The sequence below is a fragment of the Mycteria americana genome, chromosome 14 (genome assembly GCF_035582795.1).
Source record: "Mycteria americana isolate JAX WOST 10 ecotype Jacksonville Zoo and Gardens chromosome 14, USCA_MyAme_1.0, whole genome shotgun sequence".
NCBI lineage: Eukaryota > Metazoa > Chordata > Aves > Ciconiiformes > Ciconiidae > Mycteria > Mycteria americana.
The window spans coordinates 17,323,820-17,344,842 of record NC_134378.1 but is presented as its reverse complement, the minus strand read 5'-3'; the positions used below and the strand labels follow the sequence as shown (position 1 = coordinate 17,344,842).

At 66.0% G+C, this 21,023-nt stretch overlaps 2 protein-coding genes across 8 annotated transcripts; one reads left to right on the top strand and one right to left on the bottom strand.

The window, feature by feature from the left end:
• The first annotated feature begins 1,811 nt into the window (after positions 1 to 1,811).
• Positions 1,812 to 16,096, top strand: SNPH (syntaphilin). Of its 5 annotated transcripts, none has more exons than XM_075517602.1 (6): positions 1,812 to 1,882; positions 2,001 to 2,061; positions 9,800 to 9,877; positions 10,764 to 10,865; positions 12,400 to 12,549; positions 13,222 to 16,096. In XM_075517602.1, the coding sequence occupies exons 3-6, from the start codon at positions 9,834 to 9,836 to the stop codon at positions 14,351 to 14,353; spliced, it is 1,428 nt and encodes a 475-aa protein (XP_075373717.1). In that variant the 5' UTR covers positions 1,812 to 1,882; positions 2,001 to 2,061; positions 9,800 to 9,833; the 3' UTR covers positions 14,354 to 16,096. The 5 variants fall into 5 exon arrangements, with proteins under 5 accessions (XP_075373717.1, XP_075373715.1, XP_075373716.1 ...); XM_075517600.1 differs by having other exon boundaries at positions 10,665 to 10,865; XM_075517601.1 differs by lacking the exon at positions 1,812 to 1,882 and adding an exon at positions 2,699 to 2,761 and having other exon boundaries at positions 2,037 to 2,061; positions 10,665 to 10,865.
• A 39-nt stretch (positions 16,097 to 16,135) lies between these two features.
• On the bottom strand, positions 16,136 to 19,027 carry SDCBP2 (syndecan binding protein 2). Of its 3 annotated transcripts, none has more exons than XM_075517606.1 (8): positions 18,659 to 19,027; positions 18,493 to 18,568; positions 18,127 to 18,230; positions 17,771 to 17,932; positions 17,130 to 17,305; positions 16,893 to 17,064; positions 16,668 to 16,759; positions 16,136 to 16,561 (listed from the first exon to the last, which is right to left on the bottom strand). In XM_075517606.1, exons 1-8 carry the CDS (start codon positions 18,710 to 18,712, stop codon positions 16,507 to 16,509), a joined length of 891 nt encoding a protein of 296 aa, XP_075373721.1. In that variant the 5' UTR covers positions 18,713 to 19,027; the 3' UTR covers positions 16,136 to 16,506. The 3 variants fall into 3 exon arrangements, with proteins under 3 accessions (XP_075373721.1, XP_075373722.1, XP_075373719.1); XM_075517607.1 differs by having other exon boundaries at positions 18,127 to 18,258; positions 18,506 to 18,568; XM_075517604.1 differs by having other exon boundaries at positions 18,493 to 19,027.
• Between the last annotated feature and the right edge of the window lie 1,996 nt (positions 19,028 to 21,023).

Sequence of the window (21,023 nt, the reverse complement as noted above, 5' to 3'; positions counted from 1 at the left end):
TGTTGCCCTCTCCTCTTTGGGGCCAGCCTGGCAGTCGTGTTCAGGAGCCTGAGCACCGACCCAGGGCGAGGAAAGGGCTTGGTTCTCCAAATCTTACGCTCAGCACCTCGGGAACGAGCCCATGGCAGGAGGAGGAGTGAAAACCTCTCCCTCGTTCCCCACAGCAGACCTAATCCCCCCGGCGCGGTGCGTCTCCCGGTGAGCCCCCTGCGCCCAGCGTCCGGGCGCCATGCCACACGTCCTGGGAAACTGAGCACTGCAGGCTGGGGAAGGAAGGAGAAATCATTTTTCTCCCTCAAAAGCCATCCGAAATGGCTCTGCATCTCGCACCAGAGCTGCTGCCTGCGCCACGTCTGCCGCTGCCACATGGTAAGAGCAGCTCCAGTGGCAGCAGACGCGATAACTCATTTGTTTTCCTTTCAAGGAGAGAGGCCGTGCGTTGGATTCACCGGGAAAGAGGGAAACAAAAGGAGGCTGGAGGCGAGCAGGAGGCAGGCAGGAATAAACGCGAGGCAGGAGATATATACATGGAAAACAGCCGGTGCATTGGAATAAATGAGGTACAGAGCTTGCAGGAAATAGTCCTGGAAGAAAGACTCGCGTGTATTTACAAACCGGGTCTGTCAGAACTGCGACAGAACCGCAGGGGAGTTGCAAAGGGAGCCTGCGAGGGCAGGGGAAGCGCAACGCGTCGGAGAGCGGCGAGCTCCGCGTCCCTGCGCACGGGGTGAGACGGGGCCTGGGGTTTTAATCTCAACCTCGGCTGTTGGCCTCGGGTCCAGATCCAAACTAGGCGTAGGTTCTGCTCCGACCTTGCTGCCACGCGAACGGTTTCCCTCCATAAGTCTACGTGTGCGTGCGTACACGTGGGATGTTACGTGTACGTATGTAACACAGGTACGTGTAGAAGGGCATCTCGCCGTTCTCCCAGTCTCTGGCGGGGTGTCCGCAGCCGACCTCACGCGCTCTCGGCCGTGGTCACCAGAGCAGAGATGGAGCCGAAGCCCGGCTGTTTGCCACGTGGGCCGCAGTCGGTCGCTCAGTGGGTCCCAGTAAGCGCCGAGCAGCCTCGCCTTAGATGTTTGCTCATTAAATAATTTGGAAAGGTTAAGCTCGATAGCTACAGAAGGAAACGTGTAGGTAGCACCATGAGTAACCAGACTCTACTTGAGAGATTGGACGCGCCGTGCCAGTGATTACCAGCACGATTTCCCATCGAGCGAACGGGGAGGGCACTGGGAGGCTGGTGCTTGCTGCTCCCCAACCCCAGCCCCGAGGCGGGTGGCCTCGCTGCCGCCGGACTGACCCGTAGGTATTGACAGGAGGCGAAGGTTCGCGTTTATTTATTTATTATTTTACTTTATTAATTAGTGCGTCATTAATTAGGCGCACCGCATGTCCTCAAAATTGGACTAAGTAGATAAAAATGACGACGCAGAGGGGACTCCGAGGGCCGGGTGGCCGCAGCGCGGGGCTGCCCCGGCTCCCCCTTCCTCCTCCTCCCCCTTCTTCCTCCGGGGTTACGCGGGGAGAGGAGCCCAGCGCGACCCGCCGCCGGCCCCGGGCGCAGGGAGCACCGGCCCGCGGGGCTCCGCCGCCGGGGAGAGACCTCAAAACCCGGCTTGGTTTTGGGGTGCCGCGCCCCGGCGGAGGGGAGTTGCCATAGAAACGGGGGGAAACCCGGCGGGGGGGGGGACCCGCGCCGCCGTCGCTTTAAGAGCGCAGAGGAGGGAGGCAAATCACGCAGCTGCGAGGCTCATCCCTCCCTCCCTCCCTCCCGCCCGCCCTCCCTCCATCCCTCCGTCCCTCCATCCCTCCGTCCCTCCATCCCTCCGCCGCCGCGCTCCCGGCCGCCCCGCCGCACCCATGGAGGCCGGCGCAGGTGATGGAGACGGGGGAGGGCGCGGGGTGGGGGGGTGGGGGGGGGGGCGCAGGGCACCGCCCCGCTCCGCGCCCCGCTCCGCCGCCGCTCACCGCCCGCTCTCTCCCTTCCCCGCCAGGTCGCTGAGCCCCCCCCCCCGCCGGCGCTGCCGCCCCGGACATCGGCCGGGCCCCGCGCAGGTGAGCGGGGCGCGGGGCGGGGGGCGGCGGGGCCCCGCCGTGACTCATCCCTTTCTGGCTGCGGATTCGGGGCGGGGGGGTGCCCGCAGCACGGGGCTGCCAGCGCCGCTCCGCATCGGGGGCGGGGGTGGGGGGGGTCCGCGGGGCAGAGGGTGCTTGGGGTGGGTCACGCATCGGGCCCGCAGCACACCCGCATCGCATGCACCGGACCGGCACGGCATGCACCGGACACACGTCACGCCCGCCAGACCCGCAACGCATGCACCGGACCTGCATTGCATGCACCAGCCCCATGTCGCATGCACCCGGCCCCACATCATGCGCACCGGTCCTGCATCGCAAGCACCGGACCCACGCTGCACGCGCTAGACCCACGCAGCATGCATCGGGCACACATCACGCTCACCAGACCTGCAGCACACTCGCTGGACCCCCCCCCCCCCCGCATGCACCAGATCCCCCCCGCATGCACCAGACCCCCCCCACATGCACCAGATCCCCCCCGCATGCACCAGCCCCACATCTGCTCACACAGCATCCAAATGTGTCTCCTGGCACCATGGGGCGTTGCAGGAGCTGGAGCTTCTGTGCTACTGAGATTTTATTATTTAATGGCTTTAATGTTCCATCTCCGAAGGGCTACAGAAAATACATGAGCTGATTGATGAGCCGGGTGCTCTTTTTCTCTCCTCCCAGCAAGGTCAGTGCTGCCTGGTTGTCGCACAGAAACCCACTGCTGTGCGTTTGTTGTGCTTCTAAAATACCGGCGTTCCCACCCTCCCTAGGCAATGGGTGCGTTGTGCCGTGCCCTTGTGCAAGAAGGCACAAATCCTGATTTCCAGGGCTGCAGAGCTCCCCGGTTGGGGGGTCAGGAGGGGGCAATGCCTGCGCTCGCACCTCGGCAGCGTTGCAGCGGGCTGAGACAAGGAGATTTGGCATGTTGTTAAAGTAGGCCGTTCCAGCGGTGCGGAGACCCAGGGCTAATCCTCCGTGACCACCGTCTTTCCCAGCCCTCGCTCAAGGTGGATGGTGGTTAGGGGAGACCTGCTTCCGCCGCGCCGAGGCTGCGCGGGGGGTGCGGAGGGGAGGAGTTGCGCTGGAAGCTGGATTTGTCTTCCATGTTTTTGCCTTCGTATCCAGGATGGGCTGTGCGGTGTGGTCTCACGTGCATCCCCCACCTGCCGACCTCCCAGCCTTGGGTAGGACCGTAGGGTCTGCATCCCGGGTATCCTGCTCCTCCTCTCATGGCAATAGCTGCTGCTACAGCATTTGTCACGGGGCTCTTTTCCCTTTTCCCTTTTCCCTTTGCTTCCAGAGGCCCTAGCAGGCGACCAGCCTGTTCCCTCTTGGTCAGGCACCTTATTTTTAGCTAATGAGGGCCTGGAATTGCCACCTCCCCGTTTGGCGCGGCAGCCAGGTCAGCTGGAAAAGTGATGAGCTGCATAACCCAATCTTTTCGAATGGTCTCTATTTTCCTGTAATCTCTGGGCGTCAACTCAGCATTTTATAACAAACAAGAGAATAAAAGGAGATGCTCCTGTCTTTCGTTACGTGATACAACAACTCTTAGCAAAATTGATTTTTCTGGTGGTGTTGCATAAACATCCTGTGCGTTTTGTCCCTGCTCTTGCCCCGAGCGCTGTGCTCTGGCGTGAACTGAAGCATCTCCCTCTGTCCGGGACCCAGGTGAAGCTCTGCCTGCTTTGGGATGCGCCCGTCTCTGCTGGAGCAGGGAGCAGAGTTTCCCAGCCCCTGGAGATATTGCCACTCCCTTGGAAATTCCCGAGCAGGAGCAAAGCAGCCCTTGTCTCCCAAAATATCCCCCGTGGCAGAAGGAGGAGCGCAGACGTGGTCACCGCTGTGCACCAGGCAGCCGGTTTTTCCCTCTGGCAGCTCAGATGTGTCCGTGGTGCCCACGGCGCTGACCCCCTCCTTCGCCGGACTTCTGCCAGCCTCGGCCCCGGCTGCCGGATCCTGCTCCTTCCCGCCACCACCCAACTGCATCCCAGTCCCTTTTCAAAGACGAACTGATCCTGGCATTGCCGCTGTTTCGGGGACAGAGCGCTCCGTCCCAAATCAGGTTGCTGGTTGTTTGCCATGTTCAGCGCTTTGCTTATTTTTAGTGTGAAGGAAAAGCAGAGCCCGTGTCAGAAAGGCAGGGAGATCTCCTCGGGAGCCCTTTTTGTTCCCCGGAAAAACGAAGCTGTGATTTCCCTCCCCCTGTTGCTCTCTGCTTTTAATCTTGGTAGTACTGGAAGGCTGAAAATCTCCTGGCCGCCCCCCGCCCGGTGGGGAGGGACCCGCAGGGAAGGCACGGTTCTTCTCCTGAGGTTTCTGCAAAATGGGTAAAGCTGTTCTTAGACACTTGGGCTTGGTGCCACCATTGCAAAACGCTCCTAACGCAGGATGCGTCAAGGAAAACAAGGGAATCCGGCAGCAGGCAGGGTGATGGAAACCCCGACAAAAGAAGCAGTGAGCGAGAAATCCGGGGAAACGCAGTGGCTGCTGGGCCCGGGCGGCTGTGTGCCGAGGGCTGGGGCTGGGGCTGCCAAACGAGCCCGCCTGCTCTTGCACCTTCTCTGCGTGTTCCCTGCGGGGACGGGACGAGCTGGTGGGGCAGCTCGGGCCAGCGCAGCAGCCGGTTCCTGCTGAACCCTGCAGAAGTTGAGCGAAGTGAGACGCCTCGGAGGCTCGTGGGAGCAAATGCAAGAGCCTGCGGTCGTGAAACCTCTGGAGGAACAAGCTGAGGAATCATCAGAGGCTTCACCGAGCCGATGGCGAGGGTCTCTCCAGGGGTCCCGTTTCCCATGCAGGAAGCTTCTAGGAGGAGCGATACCTGCCCAGCCCCGTCTGTCCATTGCTGGCACGGTTGGGGGACCCAGCGTGGAGTGGGGAAGCGTCGGCATTCCAGCCAAAGAGGCATCTCTGCGGGGCAGCAATTCCAAAATGATGGCTGAGCCGCAATTCTTGGGGAAATCCTCCCCTGGGGCACCGGGCTGAGCCTCGGGGTGCTCTGCTGGTGCTCTGTCACCGCTCTGCCACTGCCCTGCCACCCGTCTGGCTTGGCATCGCCGTCACGGTGTGATCTGTGGGGCGGCGGTGCCCCAGATCCCCTCTGCGGCCAGCAGGAGCTGGGGACCCACTGGGGGGATGCAGCTCGGGAGCACCCGGAGCCCCACGCTGTCACCCACCCTGGGTGGTGGCAGCGTGGGGGGCTCTCGGCCCCAGGGACACGCCGAGGCGCTAGCAGGGAGCCGGCTGAGTGACCCGTGCTGGCGTGGATGGGGCGTGTGCCGTGCCTGGGGGTGCCAGTGCAGGACACCGGTGCCGGTGCAGGCGTGGGGAGCAGCGGCCGCCTGAGCCCTGCCTGGGGCTGAGCCCTGCCTGGGGCCGAGTGCTGCTGACCGCAGCAGCCACCGAAAGTGCTCGGAGGGGTTACAGCAAAACGTGCTGGTGAGGGGGGGTCTGTAGTCCTGGGGGCGAGAGGCTCTTGTGCCCGGCTGTGCTCCGTCCCACCCTGCGTGGGGTATCAGCTTTTCGTGCTGTGACTGTGGCTGTTTCCTTATCAAGGGCCGTTGCTTTCATTTAGCGTGAATTCCCCAGGCTCATTCTGTTGCACAGAATAAGCACTATTTTGTGCTGTTGTTTTTCAAAAGAGCTGCCTTTCTGTTCCACTATGAGCCGGGAGATTCGCGGGGAGTTTTGCTGTCGGTGGCTCCAGGAGAGAGCGTTAGACCTTGCAATGGGCAGCGTTCGGTGAGCTGCGTTTTGGGGTGAATTGCAAGATGCTGAAGCACGTATAGGTGGTTTGCAGCACAATCTCTGGATCTGGTGTAAGTTGGACTGTCAGACCCTGGCCCGTACCAGCATCCCAGGGGAGCGAGGGAGGCCGCAGAGGTGCTGCGCCGAGCAGGGTCCCGCTGGTCCCCGCAGCACGGGGACGAGCCGGCACTCCCCGAATCGCCCTAACCTCGCTCCCAGTGCCTGTGCAGTCGCACTGGCGGTGGCTGTTAAAATCTCTGTATAATTGCAAGCCTGGGCTGCGCTACGGAGCCGGGGCTGTGCGTCTCGGTGGGGTAGTGGTGCGGAGATGAGCTCTTTGGCTGCGGGGATCAGCATTTGCAGTTTGTGTCACTGGGCTCGGTGCGTTTCTGATGCCGGGTTATTGCTGCTCAGGGTCTCTCTAGAGCCCGTGCCGCGGCCGTGTCCCCTCTCCTGGGGCACAAGCTGTTTTCGTCAGCTCCATAAGGATCAACCCACAAGGAAGGGATTCTCCCACATTTCTTCTCTGTCCCGCAAGACGTTCCCCATATTCCTCGTTCTACAAAGATGAAAATAAGGTGGAGGAAATCCCTTCCCCACGCCGTCTCTCAGCTGGCACATGAAACCTGGCTTTATCTCGTCCGCCCTTGCATGACTTAGGGTTTGCAGACTGGGAGTCCCTGGCAGTGGCACGTTGTCCTCCAGGCCCACGGGTTTCTTCTCCTGCTGCCGAGGCTCCCGATGTTTGTTTTTGGGGTTTTGTCCCCGTGCTGAGTGGGAGCTGCCTTCCCCGTGCGAGGCCGGCCATGGGCAGCTCTGCTGGCCCTGTTGTCCCCGATGCTTCTGACAGGAGGCAATGAGCCTGCCCCCCCTCTGCCCCGGCTTGGGTTGCTTTCCCCCCCCATGTTTTTATGGGATTTCTTCTTTCCTGCTTGCCCTTGCAGCTTCGCTCTGACTCCTGCCCCAAGCCCCATCTTTTAGACGGTTTTTAGATTTTAGTGACCTGCTCTTGGTTACTCCCCTGTGTTTCCTGGCCCTCACGGCTGCCTTCATCTTCCTCTCTGGAGAGCTCGCAGTGTGCCTGGGGAGGCGGTTATTCATCTTTGAACGCTTTTCATTTCCTCTCCGTGTGTTTTTCCTAATGCCTAATCAATAAGCAGCCGCGGCAGCGAGCCGGAGCCACCAGAAGTGCCAGGCGTTGCAGGGAGTTGGGAACCGGGCTGACCCGGGTCCCACGGGAGGGCAGGGGCAGCCCCTCTGCGGGAGCAGACCCCTCTGCAAATCACTGGAAAACCAGAGGCTTTCACTGCTTCTCCCTTTCTTGCCTCTCAAATGTGATAAGATAATCTTGGCTTTCCTCTTGCTCTCATGGCGAGGCTCCCTTTGCACTATAGCTGCTCATCCTGGTCCGTGCGATAGGGGTAATTCTGAGTGCAAAGCAGCGGTTCCCTCTGCCTTTAGATGCAAAGTAGCCACGTACCAGGTGGAAAGGTGTGTTTTCAGCTTTGGTGCTAAGTCCGCCCAACCCGCCTGTCCTTGGCAGCCCGTGAGCACAGTCAGGCTTTTGGGGAGCCATTGCTCATTGATTTTTTGGGAATAAAGGCAGCGACAACTTATTACCAGTGATTAAATTCAAGCCTGCTTGTTCAAGCTGCCCTGGGGCAGCCTGGTGAGGCATCCCCGGCCGGGAGGGGATGCACAGCCCATCGTGATCGTGAGACAGGGACCTGGGCAGGGCGCAGGGTGGTGTCCCCCCTCCACGGGATTTCGGTCCCCACTGGCAGACCTCAGCCGGGCTCCCTGTGGCAGCAGCCCGGGGATGCTCGGAGTTTCTCACCCCCTAAACCTGCCGGCACCCTGAGAGGCATCGAGCCTCGGCGTGGGCGCCAGGCGAGTCTGCAGCAGTGGGAGGAGGAGGAACTGAGCTCGCCAGGCGCGAGGCTGAATCCAGGCTCCTCACAGAGCCGTTCCTGGCTGCGGATGCTGGGGTGCAGCGTGGGGTGCTTGCAGGAGCCCCCAGCACGGTGCCAGCCCGTGTGCCGGACACACGCGTGCCGTCTGTGGTGCTGGCGCTTGCCTGGTGCTGCGTTAACCCCCCAGCGCTGCCGGGGAGAGCAGAGGGACACCCGAGCGGGGCTGCTTTGCATGTGGGTAACTGCTGTGAACAGGGGAGAGCAGGAGGCAGCGGCGATGCCGGGTGCCGCTGGGCTGCCGCGGGCCGGGACGCGGGGCTGCGAAAGGGCGAGGAGTTAATCCCCGTGGCTGCGAATCTCCCTAAAGCCTTGCCCGAGAGCTGCTCGGGGAGCACCCTGCGGCACGAAAAGCGAGGGACGGGCTGGCCCCGCTGCCCAGCTCTGCAGGGCCCCACAGCCGGAGCCTGGGCTGTGCCGCAGCCCCGCATGGCGCTGCTGGAGGATGCTCCCACCGGCGCTGGGGCCGCGCTCGGCTCTTGCGCTGGATGCTGATTCACGCTGCTGCATTAGCAAAGCCCGCAGCCGCCGCGCACGCTGTCGACTCAGGCGCAGTTATCCGGCAGGGCAGGGTGCTGCCTCCCCCTGCCCAAGTCCTCCCCTGGCAAATCCATCCCGGGGGGAGCAGCAGGACCCCCAGATCCCGGTCACTGCGTCCCGGGGATGCTGGCACCCCCCCGGCATGGGGCACTGGGCCTGCCGGGGCTCGGGGCTCACCGCGGCTGCCCATTGCCGTCTTCTCTCCTCCAGCTCTCTGGGCTCTGCGGTGCCCTGGTTTGGGGATCAGGGAGAGGCGAATCCTGGGCAGAGGAGGGGCCTGGGCTGGCCGTTGCGGGCTTTGAGCATCAGGCAGGAGATAGCTTGGAAAAAAAACAGCCCTTGGATGGCAAATGCAAAAGGCTGCATCAGGGTGAGCTGGCCGGGCTCCCTCCTCCTCTCCTGCCTCCCCCTCTTGTCCCGCTCCTCGCGCTCCCCTGGACCGGGGCCGAGCAGCACTTGGCGTTTCCAGTCGCCCATCCATTATCAGCTGGCCGGTCCCATCGCTCGCGTTGCTCTGGGCTGGAGCTGCCAAAATCTGGGACAAATACCAGCATGGTGAATGGGCTTGGGGATGGGGGGGGGGGCCCACACGGCGTCCCCGGCCCGGCCGTCCCCAGCAGCCCATGAGCGCAGTGGGGCATCGCAGCGGTGCCGTGGGATGCTGGGTGGGATGGACGTGCCGAGCGGATGCTTTCCGTAGCTCCCCTCCGCTGCAGCAGTTCCCGGCCCTGCGTGCGTCCGAGGTGCTGCCTCCTTGAGCAGCTCCCGCCGGTTGCTACGAGCCTCTGGATCTGGCCTGTTTATTTACAGAAAACGGGCTCTGTGTTTCCCGAGGGATTAGCTGCTGCTGCCGCATCATGCAGGGATCTGTGCTTCCCTACCTGACTTCACTGGTGAACGGCTGATTCTCACTTAATTAAGGAAAAGCGGGTACTCGGCCCGCTGCGGGGACAGCCGCCTGCCCGGGTGCAAACCCGGTGAGGTCCAGGGCTGGGTGTCAGAGCCCTTGTCCCATCTCTGCCCCGAGTAATGCCACCACTGCAGGCACCCTGCCTTCCTGCGGCAGGGCTCCCTTCCCCAGCAGCGACGGGGACCTGGGAAGCCTTGTCCCCTGGCTGCAGACTGGTGGGGAAGGGGCTTTAGACCACGGGCAGGTACCTGCTGTGCTTCTGTTGTGCCTTATAAATTAAGAAAGCCCTCACCCTGTGCCCGCAGCATGCCCTGCCGGGGCAGGACCCTGGGCACGCAGCATCCCGGCATTCCTGGGCCGTGGGAAGCAGGCCGGGAGCACAGCCCAGATGTGCAGGGGGTGCAGTCCACATCTGTCCCCTCACAGGTGGCCCCGGGGTCTAAACTGATGCCCTGGTGCAGGGGCTCACCCCTGTGCCGGTGCTTTGCATGGTTCCCGTCCCCCCGGGGCCGTTTCCCTGCCTTCACCTCCTCTCTCTGTTGCATTTAACCCGCAGTTCCCCTGCGCCCAGGACCCACGGCACCGCGGCAATGTCTCTGCCGGGGAGCAGACGCTCGTCCACCGGATCACGAAGGTGAATATGCTTCGGCCTCTGGCCCCCGAGCCTGGGCACCGGTGCCTGCCCGGCGCTTCTCCCGGCCGGCAGCAGCGAGGAAACGATCCCCACCTACACCATGAGCTGCCACTTGGCAGCGCGAACGCCCAGCCCGGCTTTTGGGGGGTTGCATGTCGCTGCCCGCCGCACAGCACTTCCCCGTGCATGCAGCCCCCCGAGCGCTGCACCCCCCGTCCCTCTCTGTCCGTCTCTGCCACAGCCGGGACCAACCCGTCTGTCTGTCCAGGCAAAGGCAGGCGGCGGGGAAGGGCCCCGGTCCCGGGCAGTGGCACAGGGGTGCTGGGGCTGGGGCGGTGAAGCTGGGAGGTGTGTTAGCCCTTGAAAAGCCTCTCCTTGAGCTGCAGTGATAAAGAGCAAGAGGGGAAAAAAAGAGAAAAAAAAGCATTTATTCCCCTCCAAATGTCTCCATGACCTGGGCTGCCGTTATTTAGGAGCTGGCTGCCACCGGCGGCGTGGACAGAGAGGAAAGGCAGATCTGCCCTGGTGTAGGTGCTGACCTGGCAGCGGGGTGGCTCGAGCTCTGCCAGGGCCACGGTCCCAGGAGGGTCCCAAGGGGCTCCTGGTGCTCGGGGTGCAGGGATGCTGTGCCGGCATCCGGGGGGATACCACGCTGAGGGGGAGGGGGAGCGGGTGGGCAGCCCCCCCGAGCCCTGCCTTTGCACCCGTCGCCGTGTCCGTGCCATTTTGATCCCTGCTGTTTGTTTTGTCCTTTTGTCTTGTGTGTTCTCGGTGTGGTGGTTGGCAGTCGCGGGGTTTATGGACGGAGTGGCTTTGCCTCCTTCTTTAAGTCTTCAGCGCCCTCAGCCACTCGGCCTGAGACACAGCCTCTTCTCCCTGCCTCCAGGCGCCCCTCGCCCCCCGGGAGGGACACCTACGGCACCTCCTCGCTGAGCAGCAGCAGCAATTCTGGCTCCTGCAAGGGCAGCGACAGCAGCCCCACCCCAAGGTAACCCATCACCCGTGGCCCCAGGGCGGCTGCCGGGTGCCCCCGGGCAGGGGGGAGCAGCACCCATGCTGCCGGTGCCGGTGCCCGGCGGGGACAGGAGCGCAGGGGCTGGCGGAGCGAGGCTGTGCGTTCGGCATCTCGGGGAGCCGGAGCCGGCGGAGCCGCTGGTGTGTCTTGCAAAGACCCCCACCGTCTTCCTCCAAACCTCTCCGCCGCCATTGTCGTGTCTTCTCCCTCCCCGTCCCCCCACCTGCCGGCCTGGTGCCCTTCCCCTTCCCTCCCGTCCTGCCGTGGCTGTGGCTTGCACGCTGCACGCGTCCCTCCCTCTGCTCCTGCACCCCGAGGAGCACCCGGGGTCCTTCGGGACCAAGGGCACGGTGGACAAGAGCTTCGTTTCCATCCCCTCACGCTGCCCGGCAGAGGTCTGGCGAGAGCGGGTGGCAACCTGGCTTCTCGGTGGGGAGCTCCCAGTGCGCTCGGGGCATAAACCCAGCTGGGCACCGGCCCCAGCCCCGTGGGCACAGCAGCCTGCGCTGGCATTTCGGGCCATCCAGGCTGGGCTCCTCCTGCCTGTCTCCAGTCACCTCCCAGCTCCCAGAGGTGGCATCAAATCTGGGAGGATATGAGGGGCCTGAGCGTAACCTGGGAACAGAGCCCGTGCACGCCGCAGCAGGGAGCGGTGGCCGTCCTGCTGCCGCGGGGCGTTGCGAGGCCACGGTCCCGCCTGGCTGCTCCTAACGCGATGCTTACGTCTCTGGCTGGAGGCTGCTGGTGCTGCCGGGCTGCTGCCACCGTGCATGGCACAGACAGTGCCCACCACCCTGCCGTGATGCACAGGGACTGCGGTCCAAGCCTGCTGCGACGCAGGAGCGTCTCGTGCTGCGCACAGCTCTCTGCGTGCCTCCCGGCCCAGACATGCAGCCCCGTCCCCTGTCCCTGGCCAGCCCCTGCTCTCCACGCTGCCCTGGGCTTTGGGCCAGAGATGTCACCTCATCCGCCCCGGTGGCGGCACGAGGAGGGTCCGGACGTGCTGCTGTCCCAGCCTGGAGCAGATGGGGGATGCCCCAGCTTGCTCTCCATGGGCAGGACGGCCGCCAGCTCCAGACCTGCTCCAGCCTGATCCCTCTCATTACACATCTTCCGACTCCATCTCTGACGGGGCTGATCCCACCCTGGGGTCTCCATCCGTGTCTGCCATTCCCTGGAAAGCTTGCTCTGGGCGTGCAGAGACCTCGGTGCCCGCCTGCTCGCAGCTCTGCTCGTGCACCCGCTGCCCCGGCGAAGCCTGCAGCTCTGCAGCGGGCTCAGCGGCCGCGAGCAGCACCGGCGGGTTCAGGAGCTGCACCCACCCCCTTGCCAGTGGCACGGCACCCTGAGACACCCGCTCTGCCCCTCCCGCCTGCCGGGCTCCTTTGGGGTGTGCTACGGGGCTGCGCACCCTGCGCCCTGAGAGGAGGCGTCTCCCTTGGGGTCCCTCCGCCGAGCCCATGCCAGTGCCAGCACCGGCGGGTGGGTGACGGCCGTGTCCCCGCAGGCGCTCGGCCAAGTACAACCTCTGCAGCGACAATCATGGGATAAAGCCGCCGACGCCGGAGCAGTACCTGACGCCCCTGCAGCAGAAGGAGGTCTGCATCAGGCACCTGAAAGCTCGCCTGAAGGACACGCAGGAGCGGCTGCAGGACAGGTGAGCACGGGGGCAGCGGGCGCAGACCCCCCCCCAGCACGGGAGCTGCCGGGAAGGGTCCTGGCACCGGCCATCACCACCCGCGGTGGCAGATCCTGCACGGGACCGGTCCTTCTGGGTGCTCTTGGTTCCCAGCGCCGCGTCTTGTCCTTGGGCTCGTGCCCAGGCACCGGATTCGCGGCTTTGCAGCAGCGTTGCAGGCGCACGGGCATCTGGCATTGCTGCCCATCTAACCGGGGAGCCGCGGACGGGGGGGCTGCGGAGCCTGTACGTCCCACCTGCGGTGGCTGCGCTCTCCCCTCTGCCCCCGGTTAAGTCTCTGCCACGCTTTTTTCTGAATTTCAGCGTCAGAGGGTGGCTAATCCCCATCTGCTCCTCTCGGGCTTAGGCACGTCCTCGCCGGCGTGCCAGCTGCCACGCGCCCGCCCGGGGCACCTGCCCGTCCCCACGCAGCCCCGGGCTCTGCGTCCCCTCCAGGAAGGGGCTGAGCATCCCTCCCGAGGGTCCCCGAGCGTCGCTCCTGAGGGCTCCCGAGCCCCTGGAGCCGTCCCTGGGTCCCAGCCATGGGTGTTACTGGGTGAGCCGGCTCCAACTCGGTGCCGGGCACGCGAGGACGGAGCTGGCCCCGCAGCCCCCTCAGCGCCGCGGCGGTGCCCTCCCCGTCTCTCGCAGGGATGCCGAGATCGAGGACTTGAAGACGCAGCTGTCGCGGATGCAGGAGGACTGGATCGAGGAGGAGTGCCACCGCGTGGAAGCCCAGCTGGCGCTGAAGGAGGCTCGCAAAGAGATCAAGCAGCTGAAGCAGGTCATCGACACGGTGAAGAACAACCTGCTGGAGAAGGACAAGGGGCTCCAGAAGTATTTCGTGGACATCAACATCCAGAACAAGAAGCTGGAGACGCTGCTGCACAGCATGGAGGTGGCGCAGAACGGGGCGCTGAAGGAGGAGGGGGCTGGCGAGTCGGCCGGGGGGTCGCCGGCCCGTTCCCTCACCCGCAGCTCCACCTACACCAAGCTGAGCGACCAGGGAGCCGGGGACCGCAATGTGGGGGGCTCACAGACCATCTCGCTGGACGAGGGGGCTGACAGCGGCTTCGCGGGGGCGGAGGAGGCGCCCGGCCATACGGACCCACTGGAGGGGGGAGGCGAGCCCGGCGCCCGCCTGCCCCCCAGCTCCACCTACGAGAAGCTGCTGGGGCTGCGGGGCGGCGTGGAGGCCGGGGTGCAGGCCAGCTGCATGCAGGAGCGGGCCATCCAGACGGACTTCGTGCCCTGCCAGCCCGACCTGGACACCATCCTGGAGAAGGTGATGAAGTCCCAGGCTTGCAGCTTAGGCAGCCCCACCTCGGCCTGGGTCTCCGAAATGGAAGACGTGGTGCCTGGCCCCGAGCTCTCCAACCCTGCCGGGGCCACGGACCTGCTGGTGGCCGAGCCCGACGCCGCGACAGCGGGTGCCGGGGCCGAGGGGGGTGTCCCCTGCAACCCGGCGGTGCGGCAGCCCCCCAGCGCCAGCCCCTCTGTGGCCATTGCCTGCACGGCGGAGGAGGAGACGACGGAGACGACCGGTTGCGAGGCCGTCCCCTCCAAGAGCTACTGGAGCCGCCACTTCATCGTGGATCTGCTGGCGGTGGTGGTGCCGGCGGTGCCCACGGTGGCCTGGCTGTGCCGCTCGCAGCGCCGGCAGGGCCAGCCCATCTACAACATCAGCTCGCTGCTGCGGGGCTGCTGCACGGTGGCCCTGCACTCCATCCGCAGGATGGGCTGTCGCCCCGTTGCCAGCCCCAGGGGCAGCACCCAGCCCTGACCCCCCGCCACCGCCTCCCGCCCGCCCCACGGACCCGACCGCTGATTGTAAAGCCCTGGCGTGTCCCCGCTCTCCCGGGGTCCTTCGTCGGCTCCGGCTCATTATGCATCCCCGGGGGGGTGGGAAGGGGCAAGGGGGGGGTCCGTGGGTGCGTGGGGACATGGTGTCCCCCCCCAGCTCCTTTATCCCGGAGGAGGGAAAGGACTGTCGCTGGAAGAGAGGTGCCAAGCGGCGACGCGAGACGTGGCACCGAGCGTCGCGCTGTCACCCCCTGCCTGATGGACGCCCCTGCCCGGCTGCTGCCGCGGTGCCTCCGGCTGCGGGGAGGGCTGCACCCCACGGGGTGGGCTCTCCCTTCGTTGCACTCGCGTTTCGGTTGTCCTCGCCCTGCCCCGCAGCCAGCCCTGCCGTGGGCGAGGAGCTGCCCGGCAGCGGGGAGAGCTGGGGGACCACAGCGGGACCCCCCGGCTGCGTTTCTCGCTCCAGGTGCCGGTTGCACCACGACAGCAAAGCCTGGCTGCGAGCGGGAGGACAGCGGGAACCCGCCCGGACACAGGGACCGGCTCTGGACCAGTTTGGGAGGCTGTGGGAGCCCGCGGGGCACCTTCGCCCGCGCCTGCTGGCCCGCTTTGGTGTCCGTCCTCCTCCCTCCGGCGGGACGGAGCCCTGGCCAGCGCTTGCTCGGCCCCTCTTCAAGCTGCCCGTCACTGGGAGATGTCTCCCCGCACCGGGACGGAACCGGGCTGCGGCTCCCTTGCCGCCGAGCGAGGCCGAGCGGCCCAGGGGAAGCCTCGGTCCCTCCCTCCCTTTGCTTTGCACTATATTCACTTTTTTTTTTTGGTACGGACTGAAGCCCTGTTGTTGGAGGGGCCAAGGCAGCGGCGAGCGGGAACCCCCAGCCCCGGTTCTGGCCACCGTGGAGCGGGACCGGGGACTCTCTCAGTTTTGGCAGCGGTGACGCCGGTGATCCTGCCCCGTGCTGGAGCTCGGGGATGCCTTTGCCAGGAGGCAGCGAGGGGCGCGGGCAGAGCCACGCAGGCAGAGCCACGCAGGCAGAGCCACGCAGGCAGAGCCGAGCGCCTTTGCCTGCCCCGGCCCAGCCGAATCCCCGCTTTGCTGGTGGCCTCTGGAAAAAAAGAAATGCCTTTTTTTTTGAAAAGCAAAGACAGCAACGATTGCTCAGCAGGGGCTGGCGAGGCACGAGACTTGGGGCTCCCCCGGGCACGCGGTACTCCCGCCCCACGAATGTCTGTGGCTTCTTCGTGACTTGAACTAACGGTGTTTCCCCCCCCCGCCCCCAGCCCTGCTCCACCACCCATGGGTGCTGCCGGCCGGGCGCCCTGGGAGCTGGCGATGCTCCACACGCCGGCATCCGGCGGTCCCCGTGCAGGCGCACGCTGCGTCCCGCATCCCCCGCGCTTCCCCGCGTCCCCCGTCCGGCGGCTGGGGCGCGGGGCGGCGGCTCTGCCCGCGCTGGGGGGGGCGGCGGAGGCAGCGGCAGCCGCTGGCACAGCACCGGGTGCCGGGTAAAGTGCGGGGAGAAACGGCGGCAAGGCAGGCGGGGTGGCCGACGTAAGCGGAGCTAGGATACACACCTCTTGTGCAATGTATTTGTGGATCTGTGTACATGTCTGTTAGACTATCCAAAGCTTTGCCAAGAAATAAATGTACCGATTATATTTGAAAGACAAATCTATATAATATATTTTTTAAATACAGAACTGAAAAAGCTGTAACCCCCCTTTTCTTGTTTCCCCTGTCCTGTACTCGCTGTCTGTGGTGGATGTAATAAACGTCGCTGGGTCTGTGTCTGCTTTGGCTGGAGCCGGCCTTTGGCGTCTGCGCCGAGGGGGGCTGGCCCGAGCAGGGACGCGGGGACGCCAGGACAGCGGGAGGGACGTGCCCCGTCCTTGCTGGTGAGAGGGCCGGGGGGACGCGGGGGACGTCACAGGCTGCCGGTCCCCCCGCCTCACCCTGCAGCCACCAGTCTCTGTGGGGAGGAGGGGTTTTGTGCTAAAACTGCTTCTTTGGGGGATGCCGCGGGGGTACCTTCAGCGGCCCCTCCAAGCCTCCGGGAACGCACGCGGGCTTGGCCGCAGGGGCTGCCCACGCCGGCGTCGGCCCCCCAGGGCGGCGGGACGGCAGCGGTGGCGTCAGAGGTCGGGGACAGAGTGGTCCATGGCCGACTTCACCAGCCCTGCCGAGAGCCTGGGCACAGGGACGGGCGCTCAGCGGGGGGAGCCCGGGGGACCCCTCGGGGGGCACCGTGGGGCCATGGCGGGGGGCGGGGGGCACCGCGGCCCCGCGGTCTCACCGTTTGACCATGTGCTCGTAGATGACGGTGGGGATGATGGTCAGCGTGACCACGTTCCCGGCTCCTGCCAGCACCTCCGTGAGCTGCTTATCCTGTGGGGGAGAGCAGGCGGGTCCCGTGGGGTGCCCGGCTCTGCCACCATCCCGCGGCAGCTCCTTACGGCTCCGGCCAGACCCTGGGCACCCTCGGGCGCGTTTTGCGCCACCGGCTGCGCGCAGCCCCTACCTTCATGCCGATGACGTTCTGGCCGTTCACCTCGCAGATGCAGTGGTGGGTGAGGAGGCCGTTGCGGGCGGCAGAGCTGTCCTTGGCCAGCGACACGATTTTCCCCTTCTTGACCACGATGCCGACGTGGCCGCTGCTGTCCTTGTGCACAGTGACGGTGCGCTGGAAAGGCCTGTGGGGAGAGCGCGGTCGGCGCCGGCACCGCTGCCGGCGTCGCCTGCCCGCCCGTCCGCTCACCTGTCCCGCACCACCATGACGATTTTCTCCGGGGACGCCTTCTTCAGCGCCCGCTGCGCCTTGTCGCTGCTCCAGCCGGTGCAGTTCTTGCCGTCAATCTGCAGGATCTGGTCACCGAAGCGCAGCCCCACCAGCGCCGCTGGTGAGTTGGCCTTCACCAGCTGCACGAAGATGCCCTGGGGACATTGGGGGAGAGATGGCGTGGGGCCTAGGCAGCGTCCCATGCCACCTACCACGCCGTACCGTGCCACGCCGTGCCATGCTGCACCCCGCTGTGCTGCACCATGGCACGCTTTGCCATTTAATGCCACCATGCACCGTGCCACGTCATGCTGCGCTGTACTGTCATGCTTGTGCCGTGCTGCGCCGTGCCACGGTGCACCGTGCCGTGCTGTGCCGTGCCATGCCATGGTGCAGCATGCCGTGCTGTGCCGTGCCGTGGTGCACCACGCCGTGCTGTGCCGTGCCGTGGTGCACCGTGCCATGCTGTGCCGTGCCATGGTGCGCCATGCCGTGCTGTGCTGTGCCGTGGTGCACCACGCCGTGCTGTGCCGTGCCGCGGTGCACCGTGCCATGCTGTGCCGTGCCGCGGTGCACCACGCCGTGCTGTGCGCGGCCCCGTGCCAGCCCACCCCCCTCACCTGGTCGACGTTTTTCAGCTGCAGCCCCGTCTTGCCCCGCTCGTCCTTGCAGAGGTGAATCTCCCGCACACCCGGCTTGATCTCTGCCCGGCGCAGCCCCGCGTTGTTCCCGCTCAGGGGGGCGACCATCTGGCCCGGGGGGGGGCCGGCGGGGGTCAACGCCTGCGATGGAGCCGGGTGTCAGCGGGGCCGGCGGGGGCAGGGGGCCCTGCGCACATCAGCCTTTGGGGGGATGCTGCATCCCTTCCCCGGGCAGGATGCGGCCCCGGAGGGACCCTCCCTCAGCAGCGATGCCGTGGCACGGGGGGGGGGGTCCCCGCGCAGGGCAGGGTACAGCCGCCGGCTCGGACACCTACGGTGCTGCCTTCTGGGAGCAGGTTCTTCTGTATCTCTTCGCTGGAGAGAGCGAGCCCCATGTAGTTCTCCAGCTCGGCCAGGTTGGGGTACAGCGTGGGTGGTGCTGCGGAACACACCCAGGGCGGCCTCAGCTCGCGGGGTCCCCAACCCAGGGCCATTGCCGAGCCCCCGAGAGCCCCCGGGACCATGGGCACAAAGGACGTGGCAGGGGATGGGCCAGGGGAAAGAAACCACCAAATCCCATCCCCTACCCATGCACTGAGCCGTGGGGGGTTCTCAGCTGAGCCCCCCAGCACGGTGAGCATCGCGCCCCTGTCTCCCCAGACAGCCCCTCGACAGGGAGAGCTGGTCGCAGCCCGTGTTACCGGTGTCCGAGACGAGCTTCGGCTTCTCCGTGACCACCGTCGTGGCGGGGGTCCTCACCCCAGCGGCTGCCTGCGCCTGCCAAGAGACGGGGTTTGCTCGAGGCTGTGCCCCCCGGCCCTGGGGGTGGGATGCCACAGGGACCCCTTGGGGTCTGCTGACCCTGACCTGCAGGATCTGGTGGCCCTTCATGTCCTCCAGGGAAGGGTAGAGCGTCGCCATCGCTGCTGCTGCCGCGGCCGTGCCTGGGGACGGCGACAGGGCGGTTCAGGGACGGGCACCTCTCCCCGAGCACCCCTCCCAGCCCGGCTGCCTGGCTCCGTGTGCCGCAGAGGAGCCGTCACCTGGGGCCTCCGGCGTGACTCAGGGCCGCGTCACTGGGGTCACCGCCTCCGCCGCTTCCCGGCAGCTGGGGCACGGGCGGCCGCGTGCCGGGCACGGGCACCCCGGGCATTGCTTGGCTGGCGGCAGGTCCCGCTCCCCGCACCCACCCGCCCGGTGGGGCCATTCCAGCATCGCCCAGACGTGGGAGCGGGACGTCCCGTGGGAACAGCCCCTCCGACTGCTCCTCGCTGTCTTTAAACCCCCCTCAGTCCTCTCCGTCCCCCAACGCCCCCCGCACCGCGCCCGTGGCGCAGCCGTGCCGCCCAGCCCTGCCCCGGGGTACTGCGTGCCCCGAAACACAGCACCCTGGGCGTAAAGGACCAAATCCAGACCCAGCTCCGAGCCCCGTGGGATCGGGGCAGGTTCCCACATGCAGCCCGGGGACCCCTGCCCAGCAGCAGCATCCCTGGGCGGGCGAGACCCCCAGACCCCGGCCCCAGCTCCCCTGGACTCACCTGCCAACGGCTCCGGGCTCCTGCGTGCCACCCTCTGCCTGGCCCCCGGCTTTTATAGCCGTGCCCAGCCCGGGGAGGGGCCAGGCAGCCTCAGCTGACCGCCACCCCCGCCAGGTAGGGCACAGGTGAGGAAGAGGAGGAGGAAGGTGAAGCCAAAGATGCGCAGGGCCCTGGCACTGCAGGGATGGGGACGGGGACAGGGATCGGGATGACTTTCTGTGGGTTCGGGCATCCTGGGGGAGCAGGGACGGGGCTGTGCTCCCCACCTAGCCACCACGGTAGCCCCCCCCTCCCACTGCATCGCCACCCCCGGGTGCCACCGCTGCCGGCACCGGCACCACCGCAGCCCCCGTGCCCCAGCCCGGGCCACCGCGGCTCAGTGCCCCAGATCGGGGACCGAGGGTGCTGCCGGGGGGGTGAAGCGGGGTTCCCCACCGTGAGCAACCCCCGCGTGGGCGGCTGGCTCCTGCTGACGCCTTGCTGCCCGGGCGCGTGGGGCTGACGCGGCTGTGACCGGGACGCCGTGTCCCGCACCCTTCCAGCCGTCACCGGTGGCCCGGGGCACGCGCCAGGCGTGACGTCCCCGTGGGAGTCCTGCGCCGCGGGCGGAAAAACTGAATGAGCGTGGAGCTCGCCTGAGTCAGGGCACGGGGCGGACCGGGGTGTCCCACTGCCACGGGACATCGTTGCGTCACGCGGGGATCCAGCCTCCCAGCACCCACCTGCGACATCCCGCTGCCAGCGCTGGGGATGCCGCAGGCCACGGTGTCCCCAGGAGCCGGGCGGCGGGGTCCCGCGGGCACCCAGCCGGGCCCGGAGCCGGTGGCACCAGCCCAGGACCTCGCCGACACGGGGCCAGCCCTGCCACGGAGCAGCAGCCGGGCACGTCCCAGCTCCCCACGCCTCCGCTCCTGCGTGCCAGGCCAGGAGGAAGCGTTTTATTTACTGGTGTTATTTTTAGCCCGACAGTGCCCGGCTGCCTCAGCCAGCCTGGGATGAGAGCGGCTCAACCGCTGATAAACACGGCCAGGAGCAGGGGCAGGGAGACGTCCTACGGCAGCCAGAGAAGGATGATTCCCGGAGGGTCTGTGCCTGCCCCAGAACACTCATCCCCACTGAACCAGGGCTGGAAGCACCCACACCCCATCTGCACTCGTGGGTGCTGCAGGAGCCGCAGCGGGGAGCTGGGTGCCCAGGGCCAGGGTCCCAGCCGCTGGCCCCGAGGGCACCGGGCTCCCTTCTTCCAGCCTCCCGCCAGCCCTGGCTTATCTCTAGCCAGAAGCCGTGGCACTGCCTGGCACCGGTTAATAATTCAAGCAAAAAGCTTTGCAGGAAGGGAACCCAAGCTTGCCTCGAGCTTCCACCCAGAAGTGGTTGCAGCAAAGGGCAGAGCACGATGCCGGCACCCCAGCAGCTCCCCGTCCTGCTCAATCGAGTAGCAGTTAAGGGTAGTGCCGTTATCTGCGTGACCCCGACCCCACACCACCCTGCGCAAGCGTTGGTGTTGCCGAACGCGGCCCCGGCGGCAGAGCTGCTCCCGCCCCGTGGCCGCTGCTCCCTCCGGCGCCTTCCCCAGCCTCTCCCCACCCCCCTTAAACACAAACTTTGCTCCCAACAAACCCGCTGGGGAGCCGGGCCTCGCTCCGTTACCCATCACAGCCGCGTTATCGATCACGGCAAACGGAGCAAAGGCC